The 25,859-nt window shown below is 46.5% G+C and overlaps 1 protein-coding gene across 1 annotated transcript in view; it reads left to right on the top strand.

Moving 5' to 3' along the window:
• Positions 1-25,859, top strand: part of galnt18 (polypeptide N-acetylgalactosaminyltransferase 18) — a 231,821-nt gene that overhangs the window by 155,193 nt on the left and 50,769 nt on the right. The window contains exons 2-3 of the mRNA XM_031900397.1: positions 1-132; positions 10,894-11,060. The exon at positions 1-132 is cut by the window's left edge and continues 58 nt beyond it. Coding sequence (XP_031756257.1) covers positions 1-132; positions 10,894-11,060 — 299 coding nt within the window. The remainder of the gene's footprint in view (positions 133-10,893; positions 11,061-25,859) is intronic.

The raw sequence follows: 25,859 nt of genomic DNA, 5'->3' as shown, positions 1-25,859 counted from the left end.
AACTTGGGGTCAAGATCTGAGCCCCGAAAACCGCCGGGTGGCTTTCAAGCAGTTCCAGTACTACGGCTACAATGCCTACCTGAGCGATCGCTTACCGTTGGACAGACCCCTGCCGGACTTCCGGCCAGCTGGGTGAGTAAATAGTGGGGTGCAGGGGGGCTCAGAGTTTCCAGTTGTTCCATAGCTGCTGCCGTGCATGGGGCCCTCTGGTCATCAGAGCTTGCTGGGAAATGTAGTTTAGACACAGCAGGAGTGACTTACATTATGTTACTTGACATAACTGGCATGGGTAGGGCACACTGGGGTGCTTTTTGCAATATTAATTCCATTGCATTTGCAAAGACTTATGTAATAAAAGGCACTACGTTTGCCCAGCGCAGTAACCCATAGCAACCAATCAGCAGGCAGCATTTACTGGTCACCTGTTTAAAAGCAAACATCTTATTGGTTGCTATGGGATACTGCACCTGGGAAAACTTAGTGCCTTTATTACATGTGGGGGATAGAATTTCACCAAATAGATAGATAGATAGATAGATTGATAGATAAATAGATAGATAGAAAGATACATAGATGATAGATAGATGATGGATAGATGATCAATAGATAGATAGATAGATAGATAGATAGATAGATGATAGATAGATGATCGATAGATAGATAGATAGATAGATAGATAGATAGATGATAGATAGATAGATAGATAGATGATAGATAGATGATAGATAGATGATAGATAGATGGATAGATAGATAGATGATAGATAAATGATCGATAGATACATAGATGATAGATAGATAGATGATAGATAGATGATAGATAGATGATAGATAGATGATTGATAGATAGATAGATGATAGATAGATGATAGATAGATACATAGATGATAGATAGATAGATAGATGATAGATAGATGATAGATAGATGATTGATAGATAGATGATAGATAGATAGATGATTGATAGATAGATGATAGATAGATGATAGATAGATAGATAGATAGATAGATAGATGATAGATAGATGATCGATAGATAGATAGATAGATAGATAGATAGATGATAGATAGATGATAGATAGATAGATAGATAGATGATAGATAGATGATCGATAGATACATAGATGATAGATAGATAGATAGATGATCGATAGATAGATAGATAGATGATAGATAGATGATCGATAGATACATAGATGATAGATAGATAGATGATCGATAGATAGATAGATAGATGATAGATAGATGATCGATAGATACATAGATGATAGATAGATGATCGATAGATAGATAGATAGATGATAGATAGATAGATAGATGATCGATAGATAGATAGATAGATAGATGATAGATAGATGATCGATAGATAGATGATAGATAGATAGATAGATGATAGATAGATGATAGATAGATGATTGATAGATAGATAGATGATAGATAGATAGATAGATGATAGATAGATAGATGATAGATAGATGATAGATAGATGGATAGATAGATAGATGATAGATAGATGATAGATAGATGGATAGATAGATAGATAGATGATAGATAGATGATCGATAGATACATAGATGATAGATAGATAGATAGATAGATAGATGATAGATAGATGATTGATAGATAGATAGATAGATAGATAGATAGATGATAGATAGATGATAGATAGATGATAGATAGATAGATAGATAGATAGATGATAGATAGATGATAGATAGATGGATAGATAGATAGATGATAGATAGATGATAGATAGATAGATAGATAGATGATAGATAGATGATAGATAGATGATAGATAGATGGATAGATAGATAGATGATAGATAAATGATCGATAGATACATAGATGATAGATAGATAGATGATAGATAGATGATAGATAGATGATTGATAGATAGATAGATGATAGATAGATGATAGATAGATAGATAGATAGATAGATAGATGATAGATAGATGATGATAGATGATTGATAGATAGATGATAGATAGATAGATGATGATAGATAGATGATGATAGATAGATGATAGATAGATAGATGATAGATAGATGATCGATAGATAGATAGATAGATAGATAGATAGATAGATGATAGATAGATGGATAGATAGATAGATGATAGATAGATGATCGATAGATACATAGATGATAGATAGATAGATAGATGATAGATAGATGATAGATAGATGATTGATAGATAGATAGATGATAGATAGATGATAGATAGATGATAGATAGATGATAGATAGATGGATAGATAGATAGATGATCGATAGATAGATGATAGATAGATGATTGATAGATAGATAGATGATAGATAGATGATAGATAGATACATAGATGATAGATAGATAGATAGATGATAGATAGATGATAGATAGATGATTGATAGATAGATGATAGATAGATAGATGATTGATAGATAGATGATAGATAGATGATAGATAGATGATTGATAGATAGATAGATGATAGATAGATGATCGATAGATAGATAGATAGATAGATAGATAGATAGATGATAGATAGATGGATAGATAGATAGATGATAGATAGATGATCGATAGATACATAGATGATAGATAGATAGATAGATGATAGATAGATGATAGATAGATGATTGATAGATAGATAGATGATAGATAGATGATAGATAGATGATAGATAGATGGATAGATAGATAGATGATCGATAGATACATAGATGATAGATAGATAGATGATAGATAGATGATAGATAGATGATAGATAGATGATAGATAGATAGATGATAGATAGATGATAGATAGATGGATAGATGGATAGATAGATAGATGATAGATAGATGATCGATAGATACATAGATGATAGATAGATAGATGATAGATAGATAGATGATAGATAGATGATAGATAGATGATAGATAGATGATAGATAGATGGATAGATAGATGATAGATAGATGATCGATAGATACATAGATGATAGATAGATAGATAGATAGATAGATGATCGATAGATAGATAGATAGATGATAGATAGATGATAGATAGATAGATAGATGATAGATAGATAGATGATAGATAGATGATCGATAGATAGATAGATAGATGATAGATAGATAGATGATAGATAGATGATCGATAGATAGATAGATGATAGATAGATAGATAGATGATAGATAGATGATAGATAGATAGATGATAGATAGATAGATAGATGATAGATAGATAGATAGATAGATGATAGATAGATAGATACATAGATGGATAGATAGATAGATGATAGATAGATAGATAGATAGATAGATAGATACATAGATGGATAGATAGATAGATGATAGATAGATAGATGATAGATAGATGATCGATAGATAGATAGATGATAGATAGATAGATAGATGATAGATAGATGATAGATAGATAGATGATAGATAGATAGATGATAGATAGATAGATAGATAGATGATAGATAGATAGATAGATAGATAGATACATAGATGGATAGATAGATAGATGATAGATAGATGATCGATAGATAGATAGATGATAGATGATGGATAGATGATCAATAGATAGATAGATGATAGATTTTTTTGGGGGGGATCCAGGCCCCTGAGTTTACATCCCTCAAGAGCCAAGGGCAGAGTTGGACTAGGGGCGTGCAGGGCCTACCGGGGCTAGTACCTTAGGGGCCCCTGCACCCCACAATGGGCACAGCTGTGGGCTACACACCCCCCGCAGGGGCCCCCACCACCTGTCCGACCCCCTTCCCTGAGCCCACTTAAATTAAACTTACCTTCAGGGCATCGGGGGAGGGAGGCAGTTGGGGGAGCGCTCTGTGGGGATCGGGTCTGGGCCGCCGGGCCCATTGGGTTTTCCATTCTGACCCAGGACAAGGGATAAAGCACAATGCCAGAGAGTCAGACTTTGCAGGAATAACTTTGGTTCCAGTCCATTTTCTCATCTAGACAAGCCCAGCAGCTCTGGGGCCAAGGGGCATCCCCCAGCCGTGCCCCCTAAGCCCATTATAGGCTCCCTGCTTCCTTTATCATCCAACCCCCCCCCCCACCATACAAATAGATCAGTGCCACTTATTTTCTGCACAATCAGCCACTTTCCTTTATGAGTAGAACAAGTTCCAGCTCAGTGGGAAGCCGGGGGTCTGACTCCTACACTCCATGAAGTGAACGGGGATCTCAGAACTGGATCCTTTATGGCGGCCCGTTATGCTTTTCAGTTAGCACAAAGGTGAAATTATGGAACCGAGAGTGCTTAGTGGCTTTGTTTCAGGAGCCTATAATGCCCCATTGTTCCGGCGCCGGGCAGTTGCCAGGAAAGTTCTACACTTGGGTTTGTGCCAACCTGTTATTGGGTTGTATCACTTACAGTGGTGACTGCAATGTGCGACCCAACCAGCTCGGCACTGGCAGAGGGGCCTCATAATGCACAATGCACAGCCGTCAGATCCGGGGGTCTCTATGTAGTCCTCCAGTCTGGCCTGGGATTCAAGTATTTCAATTAGTATAACCTCTGGCACTTTCACCCACAGAGCTTGCAATCAGTATATACTAAGTAGCCGAGTATTTAATGATAATTAACTTGAATAGAGATAGAAGACTGCAGAGGACAATATAACCGTCATTGCTCCGTACTGTGCTGCGGCACCAATATATACATAGATTATCTGAAGGACAGTTCCAAATGCTACCCATCTCATATGGCTGGATTGTGGGAAACTCCTGGTGGACCCTGGTGTTAGTGGGACCCCCCGCTCACCCAGTGATTTGCATTGCTTGCCTGGTGGGGAGAGTAAAGAGATAAGGAAAAGTAGTTTGAAGAGCGTTAGACTGAGGTGCATATTCCGCAATATTTTTAGGAGGAAAATATAAAGGTAAATTGGGGCTGTGCCCAAAAAGAGACCAGCTGTCAAATTTAAGTATATAGTTACAAGCTCTTACATGGTAGCCCCCCCAAACACAAATTTCACCCTCCTCTTCTGACTTGGTCTTAAAGGGGACCAGCAAAACAGTGAGAGATGGCATTGGCATGACTTAGATGGCCTGCACAGAAGGGCTGATATTTGGTGCACAAAAGGGCCGATAATTAGTGCAAAAAAGAGTTGATATTTGGGGCACAGAAGAGCCGATAATTAGTGCAAAAAAGAGCTGATATTTGGGGCACAGAAGAGTTGATATTTGGTGCACAGAAGAGTTGATATTTGGTGCACAAAAGAGTTGATATTTGGTGCACAGAAGAGTTGATATTTGGTGCACATAAGAGCCGATAATTAGTGCAAAAAAGAGTTGATATTTGGTGCAAAGAAGAGCCGATAATTAATGCAAAAAAGAGTTGATATTTGGTGCACAAAAGAGTTGATATTTGGTGCACAAAAGGGCTGATAACTATGGGTGCAATTGTAATTGACAGCTTGAGCCTTTATTGGCACATTCAGGCATTTAATGTGAGGCAAAACAATGCCATTTATCATGATTTTGGGGGTTGAGTTACACCAAGTGCCACCTATACGCAAAGCAACACGAAACCTAACGGTATAATGATGATGTGGCATTTACTGATGCCCAGTTGGCAGGTTACCTTTCCCAGTTCCTCCAATCCTCGACTTATTCTGCATGATCCCCATTGTTCCTGCGCAAATTGCCAGCTGCTGTGGCCAGAGAAGAGATGCAGTAAATTTATTGCCACTCGCGGAGTTTATTGGGGTCACAATGGGTGTATACGGTGCAGGTGTGGGGGCTCCGTGCCGGCGCTGTATCTCACTCGCCCGCCGAGCTTCTACCTGAATTACAGATATTCCTTTCCAAGGCTGCCAAGCTCCATAGACTCCCAGGGAACATGAACCGCTGGCTTTTTATCCCTTCCCTGAACTATAAAAGGAGCTTTTTTTGGGGGGGTGTTGGGTAACAGCTGCTTGTTTAAGTGATTCCGAAAATATCCGTCAGAAATGAGTTAATGGGGTGTAAAAATCTCGCCTCCCACTCGGGGTCTGTGGGGAAGAACCCCCCCCCCTCTCCGGCAGCTCCGAATGTCATGGGGTTCCGCCTTCATCCGGCCATAAATAAATACATTTATAGCAATTAGGAACATTAGGAAGTCGGAGCCTTTTGTTTAAGGGGATATTAACCCAAAAATAACATTTTTGCCTAATGAAAGGAAATCTATTTCTAAGCAGCTTCCCAATATCCATTCATTTCTATTGTCCTGCTACAATGTAGCGCAAGTCGGATGCTTCTGTTACATTGGGACAGACAGACACGGCCGTCAGAGGGTTCATTTACAAATATGGGTGCTAAATAGCCCTCCAAACTTCCACAGATATGGGGGCCAAATAGCACAGGTGCTGTTGGCTGTGATTGGTCTGTTACCAGTAAGAAACTGAAAGCGACGATCTGATTAGTTGCTTTAGAAGTTGTCTTTTATTTAAAGGGAAAGTTTACCTTTACATTAAATTTAGTGGGGCTTATTTATAAACACAGGGCAAATTTGTATCTTAGAGCGACCAATCAGTGATTAGATTTTTCAGCCAGCTGCAGGTAGAACTGCGAAAGCAAACATCTGGTTAGTTGCCGTGGGATACTGCCCAGGTGCAAATTTGCCCAGGCTTTATAAATGACCCCTATTATGTTTTAAATTGGCTAATTCTTATCAACTTTTACATTGGTCTTCTTGTTTTTTTTTATGATTTTTCTACTTCTTTTTCCTTGGTTTGTAATTTAAAAGAGACCCCACCTGGAAGCATTTTGGCGACGAAGCGAAGTAAAAGCAAAGTTAGGACTTAGAACCCTTTACCGGGGACAGTAATTTGAAAAACTTTGGTTGGCCTTTAAAGTGCCCTAAACCACCATACACTGGGCCCGATTCACTAAAGTCCGAAATAAGGAGTGCTATTTATAGCATGCGTTAAAAATCTTATCACTTCTTATTTTTCGCTCGATTCACTAAAAGGACACTTGTCATAATTAAGAAGCGATGTTCTTGGCGTTATTTATCTTGCGACGACATATTTTCAAGCAATATATTACTCAGCACGTTGCTTGAAAATATGTCGTCGCAAGATAAATAACGCCAAGAACATCGCTTCTTAATTATGACAAGTGTCCTTTTAGTGAATCGATCCTTATTTCGGACTTTAGTGAATCGGGCCCACTGACTTTTACTGTTTATAGTCTATAATATCTGTTGATATTAAGTCGATATTGCAGTGATGTGGCGCCCTCCTGCTAGACCCCCTGCCCTGCTGCTAGCCCCTCTGCCCTGCTGCTAGCCCCTCTGCCCTGCTGCTAGACCCCCTGCCCTGCTGCTAAACCCCCTGCCCTGCTGCTAGACCCCTGCCCTGCTGCTAAACCCCTGCCCTGCTGCTAGACCCCCTGCCCTGCTGCTAACCCCTCTGCCCTGCTGCTAGACCCCCAGCCATGCTGCTAGCCCCTCTGCCCTGCTGCTAGCCCCCCTGCCCTGCTGCTAAACCCCCTGCCCTGCTGCTAACCCACTGCTAGACCCCCTGTCCTGCTGCTAGCCTCGCTGCTCTGCTTCTAGACCCCCTGTCCTGCTGCTAGCCCCTCTGCCCTGCTGCTAAGCCCCCTGCCCTGCTGCTACTCAACTACTAGACCCCCTGTCCTGCTGCTAGCCTCGCTGCTCTGCTGCTAGACCCCCTGTCCTGCTGCTAGCCCCTCTGCCCTGCTGCTAAACCCCCTGCCCTGCTGCTACTCAACTGCTAGACCCCCTGCCCTGCTGCTAGCCCCACTGCTAGCCCCTCTGTCCTGCTGCTAGCCCCCCTGCCCTGCTGCTAGACCCCCTGCCCTGCTGCTAGCCTCGCTGCTCTGCTGCTAGACCCCCTGTCCTGCTGCTAGCCCCTCTGCCCTGCTGCTAGACCCCCTGCCCTGCTGCTACCCCACTGCTAGACCCCCTGCCCTGCTGCTAGCCCCACTGCTAGCCCCTCTGTCCTGCTGCTAGCCCCCCTGCCCTGCTGCTAGACCCCCTGCCCTGCTGCTAGCCCCCCAGTCCTGCTGCTAGACCCCCTGCCCTGCTGCTAGACCCCCAGCCCTGCTGCTAGACCCCCTGCCCTGCTGCTAGACCCCCTGCCCTGCTGCTAGACCCCCTGCCCTGCTGCTAGACCCCCTGCCCTGCTGCTAGACCCCCTGCCCTGCTGCTAGACCCCCTGCCCTGCTGCTAGACCCCCTGACCTGCTGCTAGACCCCCAGCCCTGCTGCTAGACCCCCTGCCCTGCTGCTGGACCCCCAGCCCTGCTGCTAGACCCCCTGCCCTGCTGCTAGACCCCCTGCCCTTCTGCTAGACCCCCTGCCCTGCTGCTAGACCCCCTGCCCTGCTGCTAGACCCCCAGCCCTGCTGCTAGAACCCCCTGCCCTGCTGCTAGACCCCCAGCCCTGCTGCTAGACCCCCTGCCCTGCTGCTAGACCCCCAGCCCTGCTGCTAGACCCCCTGCCCTGCTGCTAGACCCCCTGCCCTGCTGCTAGACCCTCAGCCCTGCTGCTAGACCCCCTGCCCTGCTGCTGCATCTGTTGGCTAATAAAGCTTGCGGTTTCAGTGACTAATACTGAGTGCCTACTCGCTGGCTTTCAACTCTTCTGTGTATGTGGCGCCTGTTAATGTTCCCGCCTGCGTTGGCTTCTCATTTGTACTCGACTTTCCATTTAATTAGAGAGCGCACACTGCTAGCTGGTGGGGGTGCTGGCTAATAATTAGTGCTTGCGTTGGCTACTGATTCCTACATATGTTACTGGGTAGGGGCCGCGCCAGCGAGTTAGAGATTGTGCCGATTCCTCTCTGCCCTTTTGCAGGGGATTTTTAGATGCTGAGAAACCCACGATTCTTACACCTACGTCACCCAGGCTCCCGGCTCATTAAAGGGTTACAGATACATAGAAACATTGGGGTAACAGTCACCCCGCTATAGTTCCAGGGGTACCCAGGGCACAAATAAGCACTCACCCCAAATCCCCCCCTAACTGGCCTTCAGGCTGGGCCCCCTTAGCCCATAACAAGGTTACAGATATATAGAAACATTGGGGTAACAGTCACCCTGCTATAGTTCCAGGGGTACCCAGGGCACAAATAAGCACTCACCCCAAATCCCCCCCTAACTGGCCTTCAGGCTGGGCCCCCTTAGCCCATAACAAGGTTACAGATATATAGAAACATTGGGGTACCAGTCACCCCGCTATAGTTCCAGGGGTACCCAGGGCACAAATAAGCACTCACCCCAAACCCCCCCTAACTGGCCTTCAGGCTGGGCCTCCTTAGCCCATAACAAGGTTACAGATATATAGAAACATTGGGGTACAGTCACCCCGCTATAGTTCAGTGACACAGTTGGGGGCAGAGAGAGAGATATTTCATTGCTTATTTGCTATATTTCTCAGATGCCAGAAACCTGAGCCTGTGAGTAATGATCCAATCACTGAAGGTCAGGGAATGGTACACTGAGGAATTGCTGCTTGTTGGTACCAGTCAATAAATCCTCAGCCAAAGAGAAAATAAGGTTTTTCTTTTATTTGAAATTGACTTGATTAGAAGAAACTAGGTTTGTTTTTGGACTGAAAACAATGTGTAATATTTAGTATAGACCGGCTTTTCTCTAGGAGTCACAGTGGCACAGATCCTATCTGATCCCCCCCATTGTAAGCAGCAGTCCTGCCCTGCTTTATGGCTGAGATTCTAGCTATCTGTATAACAGAGCATTCTGTCACAGTGGCACAGATCCTATCTGATCCCCCCCATTGTAAGCAGCAGTCCTGCCCTGCTTTATGGCTGAGATTCTAGCTATCTGTATAACAGAGCATTCTGTCACAGTGGCACAGATCCTATCTGATCCCCCCCCCCCATTGTAAGCAGCAGTCCTGCCCTGCTTTATGGCTGAGATTCTAGCTATCTGTATAACAGAGCATTCTGTCACAGTGGCACAGATCCTATCTGATCCCCCCCCCCCCCCATTGTAAGCAGCAGTCCTGCCCTGCTTTATGGCTGAGATTCTAGCTATCTGTATAACAGAGCATTCTGTCACAGTGGCACAGATCCTATCTGATCCCCCCCATTGTAAGCAGCAGTCCTGCCCTGCTTTATGGCTGAGATTCTAGCTATCTGTATAACAGAGCATTCTGTCACAGTGGCACAGATCCTATCTGATCCCCCCCATTGTAAGCAGCAGTCCTGCCCTGCTTTATGGCTGAGATTCTAGCTATCTGTATAACAGAGCATTCTGTCACAGTGGAACAGATCCTATCTGACCCCCCCCCCCCCCATTGTAAGCAGCAGTCCTGCCCTGCTTTATGGCTGAGATTCTAGCTATCTGTATAACAGAGCATTCTGTCACAGTGGCACAGATCCTATCTGATCCCCCCCCCCCATTGTAAGCAGCAGTCCTGCCCTGCTTTATGGCTGAGATTCTAGCTATCTGTATAACAGAGCATTCTGTCACAGTGGCACAGATCCTATCTGATCCCCCCCCCCCATTGTAAGCAGCAGTCCTGCCCTGCTTTATGGCTGAGATTCTAGCTATCTGTATAACAGAGCATTCTGTCACAGTGGCACAGATCCTATCTGATCCCCCCCCCCCCCCCATTGTAAGCAGCAGTCCTGCCCTGCTTTATGGCTGAGATTCTAGCTATCTGTATAACAGAGCATTCTGTCACAGTGGCACAGATCCTATCTGATCCCCCCATTGTAAGCAGCAGTCCTGCCCTGCTTTATGGCTGAGATTCTAGCTATCTGTATAACAGAGCATTCTGTCACAGTGGCACAGATCCTATCTGATCCCCCCATTGTAAGCAGCAGTCCTGCCCTGCTTTATGGCTGAGATTCTAAAGATGCTAATCTGTAGTAAAATAGTTTTTTGTTTTTTTAATTTAAGAAAATAAAAATATGTTTTTTATGTATATATTCTAGATGCAAAAACCTCACATTCCCTGAAGACCTACCACAAATCAGTGTTGTCTTCATCTTTGTGAATGAAGCTTTCTCTGTTATTCTGCGATCCATTAATTCTGCTATCAACCGAACTCCAGCCAAACTGCTCAAAGAGATCATCTTGGTGGATGACAACAGCAGCAACGGTAAGAGGCATGTTTTGTTTAGTTACATACAATGCAGCCTTATGCCTTTATATGGGGGGCACAGAACCCCTCAGTGACTGCTAATATCCTTATCATTTACAGTAGGGGGTACATTATCCCTTATAATACATGAGTGATACTCAGAGTTCCCTGTATAACTCAGCCTGCAGCCTTGTGCCTTTATATGGGGGGCACAGAACCCCTCAGTGACTGCTAATATCCTTATCATTTACAGTAGGGGGTACAGTATCCCTTATAATACATGAGTGATACTCAGAGTTCCCTGTATAACTCAGCCTGCAGCCTTGTGCCTTTATATGGGGGGCACAGAACCCCTCAGTGACTGCTAATATCCTTATCATTTACAGTAGGGGGTACATTATCCCTTATAATACATGAGTGATACTCAGAGTTCCCTGTATAACTCAGCCTGCAGCCTTGTGCCTTTATATGGGCACAGAACCCCTCAGTGACTGCTAATATCCTTATCATTTACAGTAGGGGGTACATTATCCCTTATAATACATGAGTGATACTCAGAGTTCCCTGTATAACTCAGCCTGCAGCCTTGTGCCTTTATATGGGGGGCACAGAACCCCTCAGTGACTGCTAATATCCTTATCATTTACAGTAGGGGGTACATTATCCCTTATAATACATGAGTGATACTCAGAGTTCCCTGTATAACTCAGCCTGCAGCCTTGTGCCTTTATATGGGGGGCACAGAACCCCTCAGTGACTGCTAATATCCTTATCATTTACAGTAGGGGGTACATTATCCCTTATAATACATGAGTGATACTCAGAGTTCCCTGTATAACTCAGCCTGCAGCCTTGTGCCTTTATATGGGCACAGAACCCCTCAGTGACTGCTAATATCCTTATCATTTACAGTAGGGGGTACAGTACCCCTTATAATACATGAGTGATACTCAGAGTTCCCTGTATAACTCAGCCTGCAGCCTTGTGCCTTTATATGGGCACAGAACCCCTCAGTGACTGCTAATATCCTTATCATTTACAGTAGGGGGTACATTATCCCTTATAATACATGAGTGATACTCAGAGTTCCCTGTATAACTCAGCCTGCAGCCTTGTGCCTTTATATGGGGGGCACAGAACCCCTCAGTGACTGCTAATATCCTTATCATTTACAGTAGGGGGTACATTATCCCTTATAATACATGAGTGATACTCAGAGTTCCCTGTATAACTCAGCCTGCAGCCTTGTGCCTTTATATGGGCACAGAACCCCTCAGTGACTGCTAATATCCTTATCATTTACAGTAGGGGGTACAGTACCCCTTATAATACATGAGTGATACTCAGAGTTCCCTGTATAACTCAGCCTGCAGCCTTGTGCCTTTATATGGGCACAGAACCCCTCAGTGACTGCTAATATCCTTATCATTTACAGTAGGGGGTACAGTACCCCTTATAATACATGAGTGATACTCAGAGTTCCCTGTATAACTCAGCCTGCAGCCTTGTGCCTTTATATGGGCACAGAACCCCTCAGTGACTGCTAATATCCTTATCATTTACAGTAGGGGGTACATTATCCCTTATAATACATGATGTATGTACTGATTCTGCATGTAGAACTCCCCGTTTCCATGGAGTATAAATGCGCTTGGGAGAAGTGACGCAGATACAGACTAAGGGAACATTATGGGCATAAAGGACATTTATATAAAATATAATCCTATTTCCGGTGCCTCTGGGAGCTCTTTAAAATAATTAGATTTTACTGCGCAACCTTTCCGGCTGATATTCGCACAAGTGCCTGAGAAAGGGAAGAATTAGTGTCTCCATTAACCTTTTGGTATTTCGGCGACTTTCAAAGAAAAATCATTCACGTTCAATTCCAAGTGACTTCCATCCGCGCTCGCGTCCTCCTGTCTTGTCCTTTATAGATCGGCTGCAATGTTGCTTTAAATATGCTGTTCCGCCATTGGACTCCCACTATAGGGAATAGCAATGGCTGGACAAAATGGGGCATATTTATTCATTTGAGCAAATGTGCACCTGGGCAGTAACCCATGGCAACCAATGGATATGAGCTTTCATTGTTCAATCTTCAGGTGCCTGATAAAAGCCAGTTACTGATTGGTTGCTATGGTTTACTGCCCATGAGCAAAATTACCCACTGTTTATAAATGCACCCCATTGTGTCCCAAAGAGCAGCAGTGAGGGGAATATTAGAATTAATAGTGCATTATGGGGAAAGTTCGGCAAGATGGAGACAGTAGGGCAAGATGGAGACAGTAGGGCAAGATGGAGACTGTAGGACAAGATGGAGACAGTAGGGCAAGATGGAGACAGTAGGGCAAGATGGAGACAGTAGGGCAAGATGGAGACAGTAGGGCAAGATGGAGACAGTAGGGCAAGATGGAGACTGTAGGACAAGATGGAGACAGTAGGGCAAGATGGAGACAGTAGGACAAGATGGAGACAGTAGGGCAAGATGGAGACAGTAGGGCAAGATGGAGACAGTAGGGCAAGATGGAGACAGTAGGACAAGATGGAGACAGTAGGGCAAGATGGAGACAGTAGGGCAAGATGGAGACAGTAGGGCAAGATGGAGACAGTAGGACAAGATGGAGACAGTAGGGCAAGATGGAGACAGTAGGGCAAGATGGAGACAGTAGGGCAAGATGGAGACAGTAGGACAAGATGGAGACAGTAGGACAAGATGGAGACAGTAGGACAAGATGGGGACAGTAGGGCAAGATGGGGACAGTAGGACAAGATGGAGACAGTAGGGCAAGATGGAGACAGTAGGGCAAGATGGAGACAGTAGGACAAGATGGAGACAGTAGGGCAAGATGGAGACAGTAGGACAAGGTGGAGACAGTAGGGCAAGATGGAGACAGTAGGGCAAGATGGAGACAGTAGGACAAGATGGAGACAGTAGGACAAGATGGAGACAGTAGGACAAGATGGAGACAGTAGATGGGGCAGGACACAAGTGATATAAGTTTTTCCAACCATTGCTCATTGCGCTGTTGATCCCTTTAATGATATAAAATATATATTGTGTATTTTATGAGCTCTCGGCCGATATTCAGATTTAGTTTCTCGCTTCCCCCATTCTCCAGACAAAGTTGATATTTCTGCCCTCGCTCCTATAAAGCCACCAGTCTGATTCATACCCAGCCGCTCAGTGTAACTGACAAAGGAAAATATCGACAGCGTAAAATCCCAATTTCTGTGTTTGTCAGGACAAGAAAATGATGTACGAGATACTCACGCGCCGATCCATTCAGCACCGAGGGTTAATGGGCCGTGGGTCAGTGTATTATGGGCTGGAATTACTGGAATCTGAATAGAACCAAAACCTCCTCTGTACAGGGACCTGCTGTATCATAAACGGCAAAATCACTCTTAAAGGGATATACACACATCCCTCCCTGCACCCCTCCCCCTCCTGCATCTTCCTGGTTCAACTGGGTTTGGGCCAAAGTTCTGGTACATTGGAGCCCAGCCTGAAGGCCAGTTAGGGGGGGATTTGGGGTGAGTGCTTATTTGTGCCCTGGGTACCCCTGGAACTATAGCGGGGTGACTGTTACCCCAATGTTTCTATATATCTGTAACCTTGTTATGGGCTAAGGGGGCCCAGCCTGAAGGCCAGTTAGGGGGGGATTTGGGGTGAGTGCTTATTTGTGCCCTGGGTACCCCTGGAACTATAGCGGGGTGACTGTTACCCCAATGTTTCTATATATCTGTAACCTTGTTATGGCTAAGGGGGCCCAGCCTGAAGGCCAGTTAGGGGGGATTTGGGGTGAGTGCTTATTTGTGCCCTGGGTACCCCTGGAACTATAGCGGGGTGACTGTTACCCCAATGTTTCTATATATCTGTAACCTTGTTATGGGCTAAGGGGGCCCAGCCTGAAGGCCAGTTAGGGGGGGATTTGGGGTGAGTGCTTATTTGTGCCCTGGGTACCCCTGGAACTATAGCGGGGTGACTGTTACCCCAATGTTTCTATATATCTGTAACCTTGTTATGGGCTAAGGGGGCCCAGCCTGAAGGCCAGTTAGGGGGGATTTGGGGTGAGTGCTTATTTGTGCCCTGGGTACCCCTGGAACTATAGCGGGGTGACTGTTACCCCAATGTTTCTATATATCTGTAACCTTGTTATGGGCTAAGGGGGCCCAGCCTGAAGGCCAGTTAGGGGGGGGATTTGGGGTGAGTGCTTATTTGTGCCCTGGGTACCCCTGGAACTATAGCGGGGTGACTGTTACCCCAATGTTTCTATATATCTGTAACCTTGTTATGGGCTAAGGGGGCCCAGCCTGAAGGCCAGTTAGGGGGGGATTTGGGGTGAGTGCTTATTTGTGCCCTGGGTACCCCTGGAACTATAGCGGGGTGACTGTTACCCCAATGTTTCTATATATCTGTAACCTTGTTATGGGCTAAGGGGGCCCAGCCTGAAGGCCAGTTAGGGGGGGGATTTGGGGTGAGTGCTTATTTGTGCCCTGGGTACCCCTGGAACTATAGCGGGGTGACTGTTACCCCAATGTTTCTATATATCTGTAACCTTGTTATGGGCTAAGGGGGCCCAGCCTGAAGGCCAGTTAGGGGGGGATTTGGGGTGAGTGCTTGTGCCCTGGGTACCCCTGGAACTATAGTGGGGTGACTGTTACCCCAATGTTTCTATATATCTGTAACCTTGTTATGGGCTAAGGGGGCCCAGCCTGAAGGCCAGTTAGGGGGGGATTTGGGGTGAGTGCTTATTTGTGCCCTGGGTACCCCTGGAACTATAGCGGGGTGACTGTTACCCCAATGTTTCTATATATCTTGGGGGTTACTTTACGTTAGTATAAGGACAGAATGCTGCACTGGCTCAGAGATAATATTTTAATTTCCTATTTCTTTTTTTCAAATAAAAGTCATTTGCACCCCCGGTGTCTCGCCTAAAATATAATTTGTTTTACTTGTAATTGGGAACATTTCTTAATTGAAACAAGCTGCTTGTATCATTGCAGCTCATTAGGAATGATGTGAAACAAGCTAACTACTAATGTGCTAAAAATCTTTCTGTAGCTTTGGGGGAACCGGGTAGAAATTCCTATAATCAGAGCCCAGATGAAGACTTTGATGGGTTGAAAGAGCATTTGGCTTTGTATTTCTGCCTCTTACCTGCTGCCTTAATGCCAGACAGTTCTGGATTTAGTGACGCAAATGGGTCGGGGCTCATAGGAAAGTGAAGGAGGCGATTGACCTTGGAAGAGTTTGAGTAGAATTTTAAAGGGGAAGTAAAGGTATTTGTATGAAAGATTTCTGCTGTGGTCACCAAATTATACATTTAATGTACATTTTTGATGGGGAAATGTGATTTCAGTAGCTTTGCAAATGCTGAATGGGAGCAACTCCCAGCAACACTGTCCCAACATCTAGTGGGAACCTTCCCAGAAGGGTAGGGGCAGTTATAGCAGGTAGGGTTGGGCAACCCAACTGACCCCCTGTGGGATGGAACCCCGACTGTGAGCCTGACCCCCAACATCACTGCCCAACCTCACTAATGCCCTTGTGGCTGAATGGGAGCAACTCCCAGCAACACTGTCCCAACATCTAGTGGGAACCTTCCCAGAAGGGTAGGGGCAGTTATAGCAGGTAGGGTTGGGCAACCCAACTGAACCCCTGTGGGATGGAACCCCGACTGTGAGCCTGATCCCCAACATCAGTGCCCAACCTCACTAATGCCCTTGTGGCTGAATGGGAGCAACTCCCAGCAACACTGTCCCAACATCTAGTGGGAACCTTCCCAGAAGGGTAGGGGCAGTTATAGCAGGTAGGGTTGGGCAACCTAACTGAACCCCTGTGGGATGGAACCCCGACTGTGAGCCTGATCCCCAACATCACTGCCCAACCTCACTAATGCCCTTGTGGCTGAATGGGAGCAACTCCCAGCAACATTGTCCCAACATCTAGTGGGAACCTTCCCAGAAGGGTAGGGGCAGTTATAGCAGGTAGGGTTGGGCAACCCAACTGAACCCCTGTGGGATGGAACCCCGACTGTGAGCCTGATCCCCAACATCAGTGCCCAACCTCACTAATGCCCTTGTGGCTGAATGGGAGCAACTCCCAGCAACACTGTCCCAACATCTAGTGGGAACCTTCCCAGAAGGGCAGGGGCAGTTATAGCAGGTAAGGTTGGGCAACCCAACTGAACCCCTGTGGGATGGAACCCCGACTGTGAGCCTGATCCCCAACATCACTGCCCAACCTCACTAATGCCCTTGTGGCTGAATGGGAGCAACTCCCAGCAACACTGTCCCAACATCTAGTGGGAACCTGACCCATTGAGCACTGAGTTTAAGGGGCCAATTTTCACCAAAGGCCAAAGAGATTCCATGGCAGAGAAGGTGAATAAACCCATTTTGTAGCCAGCGATGAATGGTAGAATTCCGTAGAACTTCCGCCCCTGCATTTCGGCACAACAACAAGAAAAGAAACACAGCAGTAATTATCATTAGGATCGGAGGAGAGATTACAATGTAATTCCAGTCATGTAGCTTTGGGCAGAGGGGAAATTGCTGCTCTCCACTCGGAGACAATTTTGCACTCGGTAATGAAAGACGCGGGTGCAAATGGCGTAATAGTGCTTAATAGCTGAATTTGCCCCCGAGGCCACTCCACTCCACAAATTATTAAGAGATGAGAGAATTAGTTGCCCAAGTGCCGTTAAAGAATTTAATTGTATCGTTTATTGTCTCTGGTCTCGCTCGGTGCAACCGCACAGTATCCCCATGTTGGCAAAGGGCACCTCAGGTTAGAGACAGCCTCACCCTCTGTCTGTTGGGGAGACCTCTTGCTTTATAGACTGCACCCTAAATATGCTACACTCAGCATCCCAGCTTGGCTAATGCCTTTACTCATTTGGGCACGTTCTAATGGACCCCATTTGTGTAGACCTGAGAGTGATCGTGGGGTTAGAAGACCTTCTTCAAAACGTTTTCTACTCCCACCGGCCAATGAAAAAGACCCAGGGCTGACCATTAGGTATCCTTAAAACAGTTTAGGTCTTACTCCATCTTTCTTTATTGAACTAGCAGAACATTGATGTCTGTATAGAAACCCAGTTCTGAACTGGCAGAACATTGATGGATGTATATGTCCCAAACAATCCCAGTACCCAATCATTACCAGACTGAGTTCATGCAGATGTAGAGTAGGCCAGATGGACAATCACATTGACCAAGGAGAACATCCACTTATGTACATGGTCTGCAGTTGGCTTCATTACAAAGTCCCCCAAGGACCCCCCAGTTGGTTGACTTACTTTCTGTGTATGGCCAACGATGTATGGTGGGTTCTTCCACTTAAATGTATATTTCCCCATTTCTCTTGTCCTCTTCTTTGTATCTCCTCTCAGTTCCTTGAGACCCGTTCTACCTTCCTGGTCACCTTGTCAAAAAGTCTCCTTCTCCCCAACCTTTCTCTTCATTATTGATCCCTCACCCTAACTTTAATCTGCCTCATTGTGACTCCTACTTCCCATTCACGTCCAATGCTTCCCGCAGTGTCCCATCCTTGACCCCCTTGAGTCTTCCCCTTGTGCCCTTACACAAACATTTATACCAAATGGACCTTTCTTTACTGAACTGGCAGAACATTGATGGATGTATATGACCCAAACAATCCCAGTACCCAATCACTACCAGACTGAGATCATGCAGATGTAGAATAGTGCAGGTGGACAACCACATTGACCAAGGAGAACATCCACTTATGTACATGGTATGTAGTTGGCTTCATTACAAAGTCCCCCAAGGGCCCACCAGCTGGTTGACTTACTTTCTGTGTATGGACAATGATGTATGGTGGGTTCTTCTACCTAAATGTATCTTTCCCCATTTCTCTTTCCTCTTCTTTGTATCTCTTCCCGGTTCCCGGGACTCGTTCTACCTTCATGGTCACCTTGTCAAAAAGTCTCCTTCTCACCAACCTTTCTCTTCATTATTGATCCTTCACCCCAACTTTAATCTGCCTCATTGTGCCTCCTACTTCCCCTACACGTCCAATGCCTTCCCAGGACGTTCCTTCCCAGCCAATCATCTCCCATTGCCTCTTTAGAGGGTAAATTTGCAAATAAAACAATTAAATCCCAGACCTCTCTGCTTACGGTACCTCCATTCTACTCTGTGCCAGCCCCAATCAAGGCAATAAACTGAATTTGTAACTAGCAAAACAGATCTATAATCCGGTCTGTGAGAAAATTGACTTTTTCAGCTCGTGGACACAATTTTAGTGGTTTTTTTCTCCTTTTTCATTTGTTTTCTGCTGTTCCCCCCGCAGTCTGATTGATGTGTATGTAAATATCTGCTCCACTCGCCGCTGAAATAAGTGCGTTGCTGTTCGGCGTCTGATTACAGAAAGTACAAATTAGATTCCGTTCTACGGCGCTAACTCCCTTCTATGGGGATCGGCACCGACTGTCACATACTGTTGGTTTTTTTTTTTAATAATTCTGTCTGTTGGATTCTCAGGGAAATGGAGGGAGGCTATGGTATCTCCCTGTACAGGCTATGGGCAAACTTAGGGGGCTGTTCCTGCTGAATTGTGCTTAGTACAGGGGAATCCCTATGTGCCATAGTTTTATGGTATCTCTCTGTACAGGCTATGGGCAAACTTAGGGGGCTGTTCCTGCTGAATTGTGCTTAGTACTGGGGAATCCCTATGTGCCATAGTTTTATGGTATCTCTCTGTACAGGCTATGAGCAAACTTAGGGGGCTGTTCCTGCTGAATTGTGCTTAGTACAGGGGAATCCCTATGTGCCATAGTTTTATGGTATCTCTCTGTACAGGCTATGAGCAAACTTAGGGGGCTGTTCCTGCTGAATTGTGCTTAGTACAGGGGAATCCCTGGTCCCTGAAACCACTGGTGGAGGCTGCGGAATTGACATTAGGAATAACAAAGCACTGGGAAGGTAATTGGCTTTCAGAAACCCAAACCCGGTGCGTGAGTGTCAGTTTCACCTCTCCGTGACCGCTGTTACTGCGACATCCAAGTTCCGAGACACACGTGAAAGAGAGGCCTGTTTAAGAGACTCCTCAAAGCAATAACGAGACCATTAAAGTAAACGCCTGACCCGTATCTCCAAAAAGGACAAACGCGGTATTTTCATTCCTCTCCGGTTATCGGCTCTAATGATATTCTTTGTAGTATGATGAAGGGGGGGGGGGGCAATTAAAGGGGCAGCTGATACCCCTGTGTAATGTGCTAGACTTGTCCCGGGGAATCAGGGGGGATTCCTAGAAAGGAGATATTGCCCTTTGGTTCAAGTGGGCCTGAGGGTCACAGAGACATCAATGAAACGGTTCTGAACCGTGACCCGAGACTGGGCCGACGCCGAGCTCAGAAGGTCAGTCCCCCCCTCCCCCCCCAGCAAATACAAAGGGAGATTATTAAACCCGCCGCTATCAGTTTAATATGAGTCAGAGATTCCAATTGGAAATAAAGAGACAGCAGAGAATTTCGGAATCAAGGGGGGCAATGGGGGGGGGTTAATGCCCCTCTAGGGCCCCTCATAGTTGGAGCCATTGCTCACAGTAATGCAGCGCTGGGGCTATTTCAGTAGGACACGGATGCACAGGACTCACTGGGGGGGGTAAGTAGGTAGGGTTCATGCAACCAATAATCAGGTAAATACAAAATTTTAGGCACCTCCCAGTAAATCCCAGTTTTCTTCCTTTGCTGGGACCTTCCCTGTATCTCAGGGTTCTTCTTTGCTGGGACCTTCCCTGTATCTCAGGGTTCTTCTTTGCTGGGACCTTCCCTGTATCTCAGGGTTCTTCCTTTGCTGGGACCTTCCCTGTATCCCAGGGTTCTTCCTTTGTTGGGACCTTCCCTGTATCCCAGGGTTCTTCCTTTGTTGGGACCTTCCCTGTATCCCAGGGTTCTTCCTTTGCTGGGACCTTCCCTGTATCTCAGGGTTCTTCCTTTGCTGGGACCTTCCCTGTATCCCAGGGTTCTTCCTTTGTTGGGACCTTCCCTGTATCCCAGGGTTCTTCCTTTGCTGGGACCTTCCCTGTATCTCAGGGTTCTTCTTTGCTGGGACCTTCCCTGTATCTCAGGGTTCTTCTTTGCTGGGACCTTCCCTGTATCTCAGGGTTCTTCTTTGCTGGGACCTTCCCTGTATCACAGGGTTCTTCTTTGCTGGGACCTTCCCTGTATCTCAGGGTTCTTCTTTGCTGGGACCTTCCCTGTATCTCAGGGTTCTTCTTTGCTGGGACCTTCCCTGTATCTCAGGGTTCTTCCTTTACTGGGGGACCTTCCCTGTATGCCAGGGTTCTTCCTTTACTGGGGGACCTTCCCTGTATCCCAGGGTTTTTCCTTTACTGGGGGACCTTCCCTGTATCCCAGGGTTCTTCCTTTACTGGGGGACCTTCCCTGAATCCCAGGGTTCTTCCTTTACTGGGGGACCTTCCCTGTATCCCAGGGTTCTTCCTTTACTGGGGGACCTTCCCTGTATCCCAGGGTTCTTTTCCTTTACTGGGGGACCTTCCCTGTATCCCAGGGTTCTTCCTTTACTGGGGGACCTTCCCTGTATCCCAGGGTTCTTCCTTTACTGGGGGACCTTCCCTGTATCCCAGGGTTCTTCCTTTACTGGGACCTTCCCTGTATCCCAGGGTTCTTCCTTTACTGGGGGACCTTCCCTGTATCCCAGGGTTCTTCCTTTACTGGGGGACCTTCCCTGTATCCCAGGGTTCTTCCTTTATTGGGACCTTCCCTGTATCCCAGGGTTCTTCCTTTGTTGGGACCTTCCCTGTATCCCAGGGTTCTTCCTTTGTTGGGACCTTCCCTGTATCCCAGGGTTCTTCCTTTGTTGGAACCTTCCATGTATCCCAGGGTTCTTCTTTGCTGGGACCTTCCCTGTATCTCAGGGTTTTTCTTTGCTGGGACCTTCCCTGTATCTCAGGGTTCTTCATTTGCTGGGACCTTCCCTGTATCTCAGGGTTCTTCCTTTGCTGGGACCTTCCCTTTATCTCAGGGTTCTTCTTTGCTGGGACCTTCCCTGTATCTCAGGGTTCTTCTTTGCTGGGACCTTCCCTGTATCTCAGGGTTCTTCTTTGCTGGGACCTTCCCTGTATGCCAGGGTTCTTCCTTTACTGGGGGGCCTTCCCTTTATCCCAGGGTTCTTCCTTTACTGGGGGACCTTCCCTGTATCCCAGGGTTTTTCCTTTACTGGGGGACCTTCCCTGTATCCCAGGGTTCTTCCTTTACTGGGGGACCTTCCCTGAATCCCAGGGTTCTTCCTTTACTGGGGGACCTTCCCTGTATCCCAGGGTTCTTTTCCTTTACTGGGGAAACTTCCCTGTATCCCAGGGTTCTTCCTTTACTGGGACCTTCCCTGTATCCCAGGGTTCTTCCTTTACTGGGGGACCTTCCCTGTATCCCAGGGTTCTTCCTTTATTGGGGGACCTTCCCTGTATCCCAGGATTCTTCCTTTGTTGGGACCTTCCCTGTATCCCAGGGTTCTTCCTTTATTGGGACCTTCCCTGTATACCAGGGTTCTTCCTTTGTTGGGACCTTCCCTGTATCCCAGGGTTCTTCCTTTGTTGGGACCTTCCCTGTATCCCAGGGTTCTTCCTTTGTTGGAACCTTCCATGTATCCCAGGGTTCTTCCTTTGCTGGGACCTTACCTGTATCCCAGGGTTCTTCCTTTATTGGGACCTTCCCTGTATCTCAGGGTTCTTCAATGCTGGGACCTTCCCTGTATCTCAGGGTTCTTCTTTGCTGGGACCTTCCCTGTATCTCAGGGTATTTCTTTGCTGGGACCTTCCCTGTATCTCAGGGTTCTTCATTTGCTGGGACCTTCCCTGTATCTCAGGGTTCTTCCTTTGCTGGGACCTTCCCTTTATCTCAGGGTTCTTCTTTGCTGGGACCTTCCCTGTATCTCAGGGTTCTTCTTTGCTGGGACCTTCCCTGTATCCCAGGGTTATTCCTATGCTGGGACCTTCCCTGTATCTCAGGGTTCTTCTTTGCTGGGACCATCCCTTTATCTCAGGGTTCTTCTTTGCTGGGACCTTTCCTGTATCCCAGGGTTCTTCTTTGCTGGGACCTTCCCTGTATCTTGTGCTTCTACTTGGTCCTTCCTTTGTTGCAGGCTTTTGGCACCATGGCACCCCTCCATGAGGGGGATCATGCAACCAAACATGGCTACATACGTGGGGCTACATACTGTATCTTCCTGGAGACCTTCACATGTGGTCAAATAGACCTGCACTAGTCCCAGACCCACAAACCCAGATTGAGCCCCATTTGCACCTGTTACCCAACCCACGGGTGGTTTTAAGGGAAACTGCCCCTGTACCGCTTCCAGTGTTTGGCAGATATTATAAACCAACTGCAGCCCACTAGGCAAATCTTAACGTTTATAAGAAAAGAGAAATTAATTTACTGGGAGCTACTGACCTTTCCAGCTTTTATCTTTAGCAAACACACAGCAGGGTTAATTTATGGCTATAAACATCCCTAGTGTATGAGGTGGTGACGAGGAGTAGATTGGTGGCATTTATGAACGGACCAGATGGTGAAACTATTAAAGCCCCAGTGCTCAGTCTGTCAGAAAAACCTTATCAGCGCCACCACCTTTATACCCAGGGGCCCCCAGTGTGTTCAACTGTTTAAAATTATGCCACCACTACTGTCTCCATCTTGCCCTACTGTCTCCATCTTGTCTTACTGTCTCCATCTTGCCCTACTGTCTCCATCTTGTGCTACTGTCTCCATCTTGCCCTACTGTCACCATCTTGTCCTACTGTCTCCATCTTGCCCTACTGTCTCCATCTTGTCCTACTGTCTCCATCTTGTCCTACTGTCTCCATCTTGCCCTACTGTCTCCATCTTGCCCTACTGTCTCCATCTTGTCCTACTGTCTCCATCTTGCCCTACTCTCTCCAACTTGCCCTTCTGTCTCCATCTTGCCCTACTGTCTCCATCTTGTCCTACTGTCTCCATCTTGCCATACTGTCTCCATCTTGCCCTTCTGTCTCCATCTTGTCCTACTGTCTCCATCTTGCCCTTCTGTCTCTTATCTTGTCCTACTGTCTCCATCTTGTCCTACTGTCTCCATCTTGTCCTACTGTCTCCATCTTGCCCTACTGTCTCCATCTTGCCCTACTGTCTCCATTTTGCCCTTCTGTCTCCATCTTGTCCTACTGTCTCCATCTTGCCCTTCTGTCTCCATCTTGTCCTACTGTCTCCATCTTGCCCTACTGTCTCCATCTTGCCCTTCTGTCTCCATCTTGTCCTACTGTCTCCATCATGCCCTTCTGTCTCCATCTTGTCCTACTGTCTCCATCTTGCCCTTCTGTCTCCATCTTGTCCTACTGTCTCCATCTTGCCCTTCTGTCTCCATCTTGCCCTACTGTCTCCATCTTGTCCTACTGTCTCCATCTTTCCCTACTGTCTCCATCTTGCCCTACTGTCTCCATCTTGTCCTTCTGTCTCCATCTTGTCCTACTGTATCCGTCTTGTCCTACTGTCTCCGTCTTGTCCTACTGTCTCCATCTTGCCCTACTGTCTCCATCTTGCCCTTCTGTCTCCATCTTGCCCTACTGTCTCCATCTTTCCCTACTGTCTCAATCTTGCCCTACTGTCTCCATCTTGCCCTACTGTCTCCATCTTGTCCTACTGTCCCCATCTTGCCCTACTGTCCCCATCTTGCCCTACTGTCTCCATCTTGCCCTACTGTCTCCATCTTGCCCTACTGTCTCCATCTTGCCCTACTGTCTCCCTCTTGCCCTACTGTCTCCATCTTGCCCTACTGTTTCTCTTTTGCCCTACTGTGTATGCCCGCTCCGCTGATCTGACCAACTGGATCATATATAAGGACCAACTGCCCCATCATTGCCCCTTTCCAGGGTTATATTATTCCTTGTTCTGGATGGCGATTCCTCAGCGCTGACAGTTTTTTCATCCGAGAGAAGATAATGAAGTTATTGGGATCCCGTTGTCCATCTGTTGCGCAGTCGGTGCCGCTGGGCGAGTGATTTGCTGATTGGAAGTGACGCCGAGGGCAGAACCCCGAGCAGCTGCCACACACTGACCTACAGCCCTGGGGGGGGGGGGGGGGTTATTGGGAGTCTCGGTGCCATCGGTATCTGCAGATATTCTGGTTGGGGCCCCAGTTGAGGTAATGGCCCCCCAATAGCCCGGCAGTAGGAGGCACAGGAAAGGCAAAAGCCGGGGGTTATTTCAGGGCGGAGCCTGGACGCGGAACAATAGACTCAACTCTGCAAGTTAATTAGGGAGGAATATTAGCCCCCCGCCCCCCCATAATCACTTCTATAGAAACCCTGAGTGACAGGCTTTGTTCCTTATGAATAAAGTCATTTAACGAGCACAAAGTGGCTAATTACAGCTCCGGCTCCTCATTATCACAACGTTCATATGTTTAAATTGGAGCCGATTTTGTTCCCGCGACGTCAGATCTCCGGAGTCGCCACAACCTGCGGCGTGTGCCGCTCGCTTTCCTCTTAAAGGGACAGTGACACCATGAGAAGCTAAATGTTTGATTTGCAAACCAATGTGGTCCCTATCACATTCCCATCAGCCCCTGCCCCAGTGAGCTTACAATCTAAGGTCCCTATCCCATTCCCATCAGTCCCTGCCCCAGTGAGCTTACAATCTAAGGTCCCTATCACATTCCCATCAGCCCCTGCCCCAGTGAGCTTACAATCTAAGGTCCCTATCCCATTCCCATCAGTCCCTGCCCCAGTGAGCTTACAATCTAAGGTCCCTATCACATTCCCATGAGCGCCCCTGCCCCAGTGAGCTTACAATCTAA

Source organism: Xenopus tropicalis, chromosome 4 (genome assembly GCF_000004195.4).
Source record: "Xenopus tropicalis strain Nigerian chromosome 4, UCB_Xtro_10.0, whole genome shotgun sequence".
NCBI lineage: Eukaryota > Metazoa > Chordata > Amphibia > Anura > Pipidae > Xenopus > Xenopus tropicalis.
The sequence above is the reverse complement of the archived record's forward strand: the minus strand, read 5'-3'. Positions and strand labels throughout refer to the sequence as shown.